This window comes from Vigna radiata, chromosome 7, assembly GCF_000741045.1.
Source record: "Vigna radiata var. radiata cultivar VC1973A chromosome 7, Vradiata_ver6, whole genome shotgun sequence".
Lineage (NCBI taxonomy): Eukaryota > Viridiplantae > Streptophyta > Magnoliopsida > Fabales > Fabaceae > Vigna > Vigna radiata.
The window spans coordinates 17,871,055-17,882,691 of NC_028357.1; the positions used below are offsets into that span (position 1 = coordinate 17,871,055).

An 11,637-nucleotide genomic window follows, 5' to 3' on the forward strand; every position below is an offset into this window, starting at 1 on the left:
GTAATCTTTTGAAACTCTCATATATCCAAATTCTTATTTATTTTATATGCTTGCATATGCTTGGTTTATCAATTGTTGGGTTCTTCACCTTTGCTTAATGATTTTATCGTTTAACTCGTTCGGTAAATGTTGTTTGTCTTTATTGATACGAGGACATACAATAATGTCATGAACTGGTGTTGAATTCCTTTATTATGTTAATACCGCCTAGGGATGGGGGTAGGACGATCAATTGTATTTGCTTCTGTTTATCATGCATTATTAATTGCTAGGGGAGGCTAGGGATAGCAAGCCGGTAATTAGTAATAGGCTCTTTTCACCAAGGGATTAGGTTAAGGGTAGACTAAGAAAGTTTGCATGACAATATGATAAATAAGCTAATTAAATAACAAGAGTAGATATATGAGGGTGGATAAGATGAAATTGTAAACCCCAACAATTCCATTCATCCATAGTTTCTTAAAGCCAATTGAATCATTGCATTTGCATGTTTACTTTTGTTCTTTGCATACAAACACCAATCTAATTCTTTTCTCAAGTCTTACATGATTAGTTTACATGAAATGTAAGGCCTAAGAGTCCTTTGGGAAAATGATACTTGGACTTACACATTTATATTACTTGATAACGATCTGGTACACTTGCCAGAGACATAACAAATGTTAATAATAACTGATCGGTTATTCTTCGTAACCGCTCATCCCAAATATCATACCGTATAGAATATGTCCCTATTATGTTATAGATAACTGTGTATGATATGGTCACATGAATCTTTCCCATTCTCCATCACTATCCCTCACTATCCAATGCACAATCATATATCATCCTCCTATAGCTTGTTCAATCACCACCATCTCTGCCTTCAATAATGGTAATCTCCATTAATCCCCATTGTTACCCAATAACACCATCATCCTCAACCTACACATAGAAACCACAGAAACTATATCAAGAGCACCTTCCCCTTTAATTCTCCCCCAACAGAACATGAAAAAGAAAAAAAAAACACCAAAACAGTATTTTCATCTTCATCAGAACCATTCCATTCACCCATTGGAGCCTCTATCCCAACTCAAGCAATACACCATCTTGCTCGACCTGCACTGCACAAAGCCATAGAGATAAGCACCAATCACCAAGAACTAGCCAATATTCCAACCCCATTCACAATTCTATTCTCCGTCCACCCCTACGCGCATAACACGGACACCATATCCAAACCAATCCGTCGCTTCTTCAAAGCACAACACAAAAACACGCATTGGAACATCCTTTGTCTCCTTGTTCACAAAGCCAACACGCATAACACCCCAAAAAAACTCACACAGACTCACACAGAGAATACCACATTCACCCTTCACTTTGGTCACCTTCAACTACAACCACAACTAGGCGCTACTAGACAATCAGTTTATCTTACACTATGTTGTGCGTTCCAATCATTCCACCGCTCCCATGGACCATGCCTTCCAAGTAATAGTTGCTGCCATAGGTAGCTTCCTCGTCCCCACCCTTCCCCTCGTCGGCGTCATCATCCTCTACCAGCAACACCACCTTCTTCTTCATCACACCATCGTTAATTGTCACTCAAACCTGCAAAGGGAAACAACAGAAAACAGGGAACCCATCACATAGAATCCCTAAGCATTGGCTTGGCAAGCCTCTGAGTTTGTGTTGTCTATTAATTGAACAGTGAAACCCTTGAGGGTGAAGGATGCAGTAGCGTTTTCGGTGATGGTTGTGGCGTTGGAGTTTTAGGGGTAGAGGTGGATCGGGTTGTGGCAATAAAGGTGGCCGACGATGACCGACAACGACCTTGGGCAATGATTGGTGACTATGGTGGTGTCCTGGTTCGAGACAGTTAGGCTCTCTCCGGCGGCGATTCGACAGAAGCTATAGCGTAGCGGTTGCTCACGGTGGCTGGACAGATGGCGTGCTGGCTGGTGCGGTGGCTGAGCTTGCCCAGGGGGCGATTCATGAAGAGGAAAATCTCTCGCGCGAGAAGAACGAGAGGCAGCAACGACGCCGTGGCCGGCCATGGTTCCGGTGATACCTGTAGTCGCGCTGGTGAGGTTAGTGATTTGAACACGTATAATTACGTCACATTGGCACGCCAATAAAATTTGTACAACTCATCAAATATTTGGTAGCTGGGCAGCTCTGCCGTTAACAGAATTAACGCCTTAGCAAAAAGGACTAACTTCTACAGTTTTTGCAAAAAGTAGGACTTTAGTGAACTTTTTAAAAAAGGGAGGACCACTTTGAACAAATCCCCTGAAAAGAGGGACCAAAATAGGTATTAAACCTTATAATTATAATTGTAAGCGAGGAAACATGTGGTTAAAAAAGACATACAAAAATACAATCAAGCAAATCATGTAACTCTAAACTATATGCACACATGAGATGAAAGCTTTGTGTAAATACAAATGATCTTTGATAATTAAAATAAAAACTAAATTTGGTGTGTCCTAATCAAAGTCTTATATTAAGCAATAATCAAAGTTTTTTAATTACTAACATTGTATTGTACTTTTTTTTACCTCTTTTCCAATTAGAGAGAGACGATCATCTTAAGTAATGAATGGTTGTGTATCTTAGACTCTAAGGTACACAACCATTCAATACTTAAGATGACCTTCTCTCTCTAATTGGAAAAGAGGTAAAAAAAGTACAATGCAATGATAGTAATTTTGGATCATACATATAAATATATTACATAATTAAATGTGTTAGAGTCGTTATTTTATTAGTCAGATATATTAAAGTGATCTAACTAGTATAAAAATTATGACTAAGTACATATATTTCAAGAAAGACTAGTTATATAGATACCATAAGTAATATTTTAAATTTGATGAAGGGTCAAATTACATATATTAAAATTATATAAAAGGTTATGATCTCCATTTCTAGAGACATTATTTCTAACTTTTTTTCTAATTTTTTCTTTTCATCTTCATCAAAAGTGAAACCTAAGAAAAAAAATATATAAGATGCTCTAGATTTAGAAAATCACACATCCATTTTTAATCTCAATACCTTCGTTATTCTTAATGATAAATTTAAATATGTTTTTGTATTAAATGGTTTACAAAGACTAATATTTGATTGTGGTGTAATTTTGGTTTTAAAAAAAAGCATATTCTAATATTTAAGTCTTAGTACATAATGTGTATGCCATTTCAAAGTATCATAGAAAAAGAAATTTAATAGTGTGTAATTATAAACCATGAGCAATGTGTGACATCCCAAAATATGTAATAATAATAATCATATATTAAAGATGTCATCATCCAAATAAAGAGAACAGTTAGAGTATAAAGTACGATTAATTAGAGGATTACAGTCATCCAGAATGGCCCAGTTTAAAACTTTAATAATTACAAAGTATTTCAAAATAATCTAATAAGTATTTCAAAATAACATAAGCTAAATAAATGAAATCCTAAAGAGAGCTAAGCAACAGCATCAGCGTCCTCCAATACTTGCTCCAAGGGGACCTCCTCAACCACATTTGCTCTCATCCAAAAGGATGATCATCGCAAGAGAAAGCATACCCAAGCAACATACAACACACAAAAGTAAGGGTGAGCTAGATAAACAAACAACATACATATAGTACAATCAATCAATATCATCATGCTTAATTACAAATAAAAAAAAAAAGAATAAGCAAGACATAACATTCAAAACATGCATCAAATACTCAACACGACTCATCCGGATTTCGTATAACTGTTAGCTATTAGTCGTCTTTGCACTTGCATAGTTCATTTGGCCCATCCCCAATACTATGCAAGGTAAATCCCCCAATCTGTCTATGTCTAAACTCCAAGACTATAGACGAGGACCTCCCTCTACTCTCACACCACTCACACTATTCTTTTCTATTTGAGTATGAACAATGTTTTGCGTGTAGGGATAGACATACCATTTCATAGCTCCCAACATTATACAGACAACAACAACATCTCTACAATTACATCCACTCATCTCACCCTGAGATGTTCAGTTCATACTCATTTTCATTAACCTAGAGATCAAAAATTAATTTACCATTTAGAATGAGTTTTTGACTATTTTAGCATTGCTAACAAGTCTCAATACCTTTCATATATAATCTCAACAATATATAATTCAACTAGATAATACTAATCTTACGTTCACGTAAACAGACATCATAAAAAAAAAGAAATCACCTTACAAGACAAAACTAAATTAATAAAGCATAGCAATAAATTAATAAAGCATAGAATATAATATTGCTACATCCAAGATTTCTTGCGCCTACTCCCTCTACACATGTATTTTAACTTTCATTCCATGAAATCAAAGGTGTGAAACATCACCCTAATATACATATAATATAATATATTATTATGCTAAACTTTTCTACTGCAACGTAAATCCTTAATATCTTTTCATTTTATACTAAGAAAGAGAACCCAACTTACCTTTTCATTCATTTTGCTTTATTTATTTTTTTAAACTTAAAAAAATATGTACCCCATCCATAAAACCTACCTATTTATTTCCAAGAAATCCAACCAAGAATAAAGAAATAAACAATTCTAACCTCTGGAAGTCTAGCTTAAACATACCTATCCTAAGATCAAATCCTTTCTAAGAATTATAAAATGGGACCCATCCAATTCTTTTTCCAATGCTAAAAAAAAAGTTTACAGGCCAACAATTAAATCATTTCTTTCCTCCATTTATTGTTTTACGTGAAAAACACCACCCAAGTACACTTTATATGCAAAACACAACTCTCTTTTTTTTATCTTTCCTTTCCAACTTCACAACCCGATTCTATTTCCTCTCTCTGTTGCAAAACAGAGACATAAGCAGCCATGCATGTCCTCCTTACTGCATCCACTTCATTGCTTAAATTCTAAACCTAACAATGTATAACATTTTTTTTTTCAAACTCCACTGTATCTAAACGACTCGTAATATGGAGGCACAAATCAATAACTGTCAACACCCAATTTCGTCTGGGTGACTAAATAATATGACTTGTTTTTAATTTTGTTTTCATTTTTGTTTTGTTCTATTTTCCTATTTGATATTTGAGTTAATTTCTCTTATTATTATTTGATTTTGTTTCATTTTTCTATATTGTTTTTTTTTAAAAAAAAAAAGAATTAAAAAGGAAAAAAAAAGAAGGAAAAAAGAATAAAGAAAAAAAAAGAAAGAGAAAAAGAAAAAAAAGGAAAGCAAAACAAAAAGAAATGAAAGGTAGTAAAAAAAAAACAAGCCCGGCCCACAATAAAAAGGGGGTGTGCTGCTGGTTCACCTTTTCTTTAGAAAAAAACATTCTTCATTTTTGTTTGGAAGAAAAGAGAGGTNTATGTGGTGCTAAGGCCCACAACTTCGTTGGATTCCAGTTGGGTTTTGAAAGATGAAACAAAAAGAAATGCACACTGCTTGACNGGAAGAAAAGCAGCACATGATTATTTAATTTTAAGCATGAGGTGTCACAGAAGTGTAGGTTGATTGATTCTAACGTTAGCAGGCCTGCACACGCACATGGTAATTCTTGACCTACCGCGTCTAAGAGGTGCATGGCCACTAACATTGGGGAAGAAGAGATTTTATCCTCTGGCGTTTGGCAATAAAAAAAAAGGGGGCAGATTGAATTTGAGAAAAGGGACACACCCATCACATACACGAGGTCCCGGACCACATAACAAACACGTTTTTGGCTCTAACAGAAAACCATCCTCACACACACTCCTTTTCTCTCAATCACTCAACACGCACACCAGACCTCATCACTCTCAATCAACAAAAAAAAAAAAGAAACGATTTTTCTCCCTCACAACATAACCAAAACCATTCTCAATTGCCGTTAGCACTCACCATCTTCATCCGAGACCACAATTTTGAGGCAACACCTTCATTTTACACAACGTGTTCATCATCATCCTGAATAATTCTTCATAAAACCAAATTCAAAGGGGGAAGAACCTTGAAGNAGAGAAACTTAGTCGCGCCTCCTTTGCCTCTCCATCTCTACACGCACTTCACCCTCTTTGGCTCTCCACCCCAACAAACATCACCATCCATGTTCATCCATGATGACAACCTATTCACATCACACAGATTCCTCTGGTAGACCACCTCTCTTCCCTAATCCATAACCACCGAATCACATTGTTCCCCAATTCCTCACCAACAACAGAAACAGAATCTCACACAATCTTTTCCTCTCCATCCCAACACACACGCCTCTTTTACTCCCAACTTCCATCACATATTCAATAAAATCCATACAATCATCAAACAGAGGAAGCCCCAAATTTCACNATCTTCATTGTCAATATCTAATCGAAGNAGATTTAGGAGAAGGGAGATGATGTCNNTGTCACCTATTCCATTTGCNAGCCCGAAAACGGCCTCAGGNAGCGACTAGGAGCNTCGACGAAGGCNCAGGCATAACCTTGGGTGGAGACGACGTGAGGGTAGAAGGAAAAGCTCGACGCAGAGCGTCGACCCTGGATTGGTGACGGCGGCCCCCTTTTGTAACTCCGGTGGTGATCCGCGTCGTCTCTGGTGGTGTTGATAGCGAACGACATCGCAACCTAGGGTGGGAGAGATCNTCCTCGCGTGAGGAGAAGAAAGGGAAGAGAGAGCCTGCAGCGACGNGGGTGCAATTCGCGGCGACCGGCGGAGTTTGTGGCGGCAACCGGTGCCACTAGATGACGCCTTGGACGGCGGCTGTTGCAGTGTTTGCCATTTGCGCGCGCCTGAGAGGATATAGTTGCCACTCTAGGTTTCAGGATTCGCGACTTTGGAAGTGTAGAGGGAAAGTGACCTTGAGCTTGGGCAGTGATGGCAGAATGGGGGAATTCAATTGAACCCCTAATGTTCCAGATTTGGGCAAAGGGCACTGGGCCTGGCTATTAGGCCCTATTCTTTCCTCCTGCCACCACACGTAACGCTACTTACACCCNTGCTATATGAGTTGGACCCNATATTGTCTCCGTGAATCAAAACCGGTTTGGGCCAAAGTATTATTCCGAGNTGCACCTCCATTGTCAGCCTTGCANCCCTACCTTGGGCCTGGACCAAGAAATTTAGAGCTGCACCCCTACTTTCAGTCTTGCCACCCTGACAGATTATAAAGTTGAAGGAAAAGAGGGTTTGGGCCTGGCNATTGGACTTCAGACTCTCTGCCTATCACCTCCTGTTCTCTATTCACACCACCACTCCATTTCTGCAAACAAGACAAAGAGAGAGTTGGGCCAGAACACATTATTTCGGACTGCACCCCCGGTTTTAATCTCTGCACCCCTATTCTTACTGGGCTTGAACTGTATTGTTTTTTTTTATTGTCTTTGTTTTTTTTATTTTTTTTAGTTTTGGCATTTTTTTTTATTATTGTGTGTTGTTATATCTCTTTGCTAATAAAAATAAAAATATAAAAATTATAAAAAATTAAAATCAATAAAAATATTTTGGAAAGATTTAAGCACACGTGCGACNGCTCGCGTAGGCCTTGTGCTGAAAATCTTTTNCCTTTCTTTTACAAGAATCAAAAATAAATAAAAATGTTTTGGAAAGATTTAAGCACACGTGCGACCGCTCGCGTAGGCCTTGTGCTGAAGATCTTTTCCTTCTCTTTTACCAAAATTAAAAGTTAAATAAAAATATTTTGAAAAGGTTTAAGCACACGTGCGACCGCTCGCGTAGGCCTTGTGCTAAAAAAACCTTTTCTCTTTTATATAAAAATACCAAAAAAATATAAAATCTTCAAAAACTAAAAATATCTTCAAACATCAATTTTTTCTGAAAGAACTACGTAACCCTGATTTTTCAGTATGACTGAGAATACGTAGGAGCAAGGTCAATCCTTGTCGGGCCCAAAAAACTAAAAAAATATTTTTGTTTCTTTATATCGTTGTTCTTGGGATAGATAAACATTTTGCAAACCACATCTTTATTCGCGCATTTAATTAAAGGTANTGTCTTAGGGCAGGCGTTGTAGGGTGCTAATACCTTCCCTAAACGTAACCGACTCCCGAACCCGAATTTCAGTTTTCGCAGACCTTGCCTTATCATGTTATGGTTTTTTCCATAGTTTTCCAGAATAAACTATGGTGGCGACTCCAAAACATTTCTCAAACGGTTTTCTCTTTGGATCGTCGTCTCGTCGCGATTTTCTGGTTGCGACAATAACAAACAGTAACACTAGAATTTATACAAATTGCTCCCCTTATCTGAAAAAACTTCACAGTTTATTTGACATGGACGCTCTAAACCGTGTTCCTCAGAGCAAATTTCAAAGACGCTCTATAAATCACCCAATGGTGATAGAATTAGCTTTTTAGACTAGAAATTACCACAAATTTGAAGTAGAACACTTCTAGTGGCATGCATTCAATAAAATAGAAATGCCCTAGGTTCTAGAAACAGTGGAAAAAAGGGGAAAGATGACTTACCGGTAGAAACAAGAAATTGTTCGGTCCGTTACGGAGCTCTCGACGTGGTGAACATTTGAGCACCACCTATTCAAAGATTGAACGGTTAAATTTGCTGGGAATTTAGAAAGAAGGCAAAGAAAATGTTTTAGGGCAAAAAGGGTTTTCTGTTTTTTAGAGAGAGAAAGGGAAATTTGGTAGAATGAGAAACTGACTTTTGGAGAAAGACCCTGCAAAGGTCATGTGCCCATAGTCTGATGGCCCTGACTGCCTCCAACTAGGACCCAATAACCCCTTTTACCTTAATTAAATTTTGGTTTAAACTTCATTTTGGTCCCTAAGTTACAAGCGGATGTTCAGTTTAGTCCCCGTTTTTAAAAATGTAAATCTTTGGTCCCTAAGTTATAAAAAAATGTATCAAATGAGTCTTTTTTTAACTTGAAATATTGTTTTTGGTTGTTTCTTAACAACTGCTACATCTTTAGATTGCTTTGATTTGTTTCTTAATAATAACAGTACTTTAGATTGCTCTTTGTACTTTGACCATGAACATAAAAAAAAGACTTATTTTTTATAACTTAGAAATAAAAGGTTTACATTTTTAAAAGCGGGGACTAAACTAAACATCCGCTCGTAACTTAGGGACCAAAAAGAGATTTAAACCTTAAATTTTTATCCACATTTTCTTTTTAATGTAAAATATAACTATATTTTTTTTTGGCCTTTATACAATGTATAATAATATAAAACTTTTAATTTATATTTGAAATTTTAACTTATGTTATATTAAAAGAGTGATGAAGATAACCCGCATTTACATTTATTTAACATATATTACAAAAATAAAATGATTCTAAAGAATAACTTTTTTATTTAAAAAATAAATAAAAATAAAAATAAAAAAATAATATAAAATAAATGTAAACTTATGTATCAAAATACCAACATAATTTGTTTTTTGTTTTATATAGTGAAAATATTGTTTTGTACTTACAAATGTTTGTTTGGACGTTTTGAACAGTAAAAGTTATTCGTTTTAATTTCTTTTAACTAAAAGTAATACTTGTGTGGAATAATTTAATTTGGTAATTTTTAAATATTAACTTAAATTGAACATAAAATACGGAATAAAAAACAAAATAAATTGTTTGTATTATAATAAAAAAGGTAAAATTTGAGCTGAATATTATTATTGCATATAATGTTAGTCTTTATTTTAATGAAAAATGCACTTCAATACTTGTTTATATACTTTATTTAAACAAATCGTTTAATTTTATCAATTGTTTTAGGTATGTAAAAAATAAGTAACTCTTCAAATTGAAATGATACCAAACTCCGCTCTCTCTTATACAAGAAGCTACACTCTGTTTCAAAAATAATCACTTGATATCAATTACAATAAAATAATGTTCAAAGTAACAAAAGAACTCTTATGCAGCATCTTATATATATTCTTATTGTGGAGTTTTTCTTTCCGGTAAGATTCTTATTATAGAGAAAAAAAAATTAAGAATCACACTTCAGTGCCATATGATATGAACGATTTAATTACGTAATTAAGACCATCCCAATAGATAAACTATTTAATGAAGTAACATAAAGATAAAGAATAATAACGAAAATGGGAAGTAATTGACAAGAAAGGACAAGAATGAAATCAAACTCAAACCGTAGATATTGGAGCGAAATTAACATCCAAGATAGCATTACAAATTAAGGCATCACTACTTTATTTCACACGTTAAACTAGTTCCACTCCCAAAGGAACAAAGGCTATGCCCGTAATTTCAACAGTGAAAAATAGAAATGAAGATAATAGGTTCGCCAAAAAAGATAATAAAAAGGTTCCCGAGGAAATATATATATATATATATATATATATATATATATATATATATATATATATATATTTTTTTTTTTTTTTTAAATTTTAAACCATTTTTCTTCGGGTTTGGGTGGCTCAAGCTATGACTTACCATTCCGGTTACCGTCACTCTCACCGTCACCGCTCATCCCTTCGGTGACAGACGCGAGCTTCTGCAGGTTGAGCTTCACAACGGTGTCAGCAAAGAGACGCGTGTCCTCCTCGGTGTTCCCCTCGGGCACATCCACCACGTAAGATTCCAGAACAACGGTCCAGATCTTGCCATCGCGCTCGAAGCCGTGCACGGAGGTCACGGAGTGGTAGTTCCTGAGGCGGTGCTCGCCGCCAACGATGGTGAAACCGATGACGTGCCGTTCGTCGTCAAGGAGGTCGAGGCGCTCGGTGCTGGTGGCTGCCGGTAACCCGGAGATGACGTTAACGTCGCGAGTGGAGCCTACGACGAGCTGGAAATCCTCCTTGACATGGCAGCTCTTGATGAAGTGCTTGTAGGCCTGGGGGTTGTCGAAGCAGCGGACGACGGACCAGACAGTTTGCGGCGGCGCGTGGATTCGTTGGGCGAGGAGGGAGGAGCATTGGCGCGCTGTCATGGAGTAGGTGTGGTGCTCCATGATAGAGGGTATGAGGTCGGCGAACTCGTCGGGAGTCAACCCGGATGGGAGCTCCAGGTGGTGGCGGGTCGGGTGCGTCTGAGTCGGATCCTGCTCTGCGCAGGAGGTGTTGGTTCGGTCCATAGCGAGCGCAGAGTGGGAGAGAGAGTTGCGAACTGAAAAGGGTAATGTTTTGAAAATAAAAAAGGTTTTGTTTTTGAGGAGATGTGGTGTGTAACCGTATCACTGAATATCAATACAAAGGGAATGGTCTGACACCTAATCGAGTATGGTTTTGTCCTTTTATTTTATCTTTTCTCATAAAGAATGCTAATTATTTTGCAATTTCCAGAAATTAAATATGGGAATTTTCTTTATTTGAGCGTCCCTCGACTAACCTCATCCACGTTCAGCCAATTATATAATACGGCTATACATGCTCCATTCATTTTAAAGTATGTGTCGGGTTACAACATAAAGCTCTAACAAATTTTAAATTTACAATAAAATCAAATCAATTCACCGCTTCTCCAAGTTTTACTTATTTTAAAAACAAAAGATATACTTCTTAAATAAAATTCAGGATGTGGTAATTAAAAATTTAAATGTTTTTAGTATAATAAAAAACTATATCAAGATTCTGTAATGGATAATAATCCTATTTCAAGAACGGCAATAAATTTTAAATAATAATATTTTGAATTTGTGATGTATCAATATTAAATACAAA

The 11,637-nt window shown here is 36.4% G+C and overlaps 1 protein-coding gene across 1 annotated transcript; it reads right to left on the reverse strand.

Moving 5' to 3' along the window:
* Positions 1–10,087: 10,087 nt before the first annotated feature.
* Positions 10,088–11,163, reverse strand: LOC106767322 (abscisic acid receptor PYR1-like). Its single transcript, XM_014652183.2, has one exon. The coding sequence runs from the start codon at positions 11,049–11,051 to the stop codon at positions 10,401–10,403; it is 651 nt and encodes a 216-aa protein (XP_014507669.1). The 5' UTR covers positions 11,052–11,163; the 3' UTR covers positions 10,088–10,400.
* Positions 11,164–11,637: the final 474 nt, after the last annotated feature.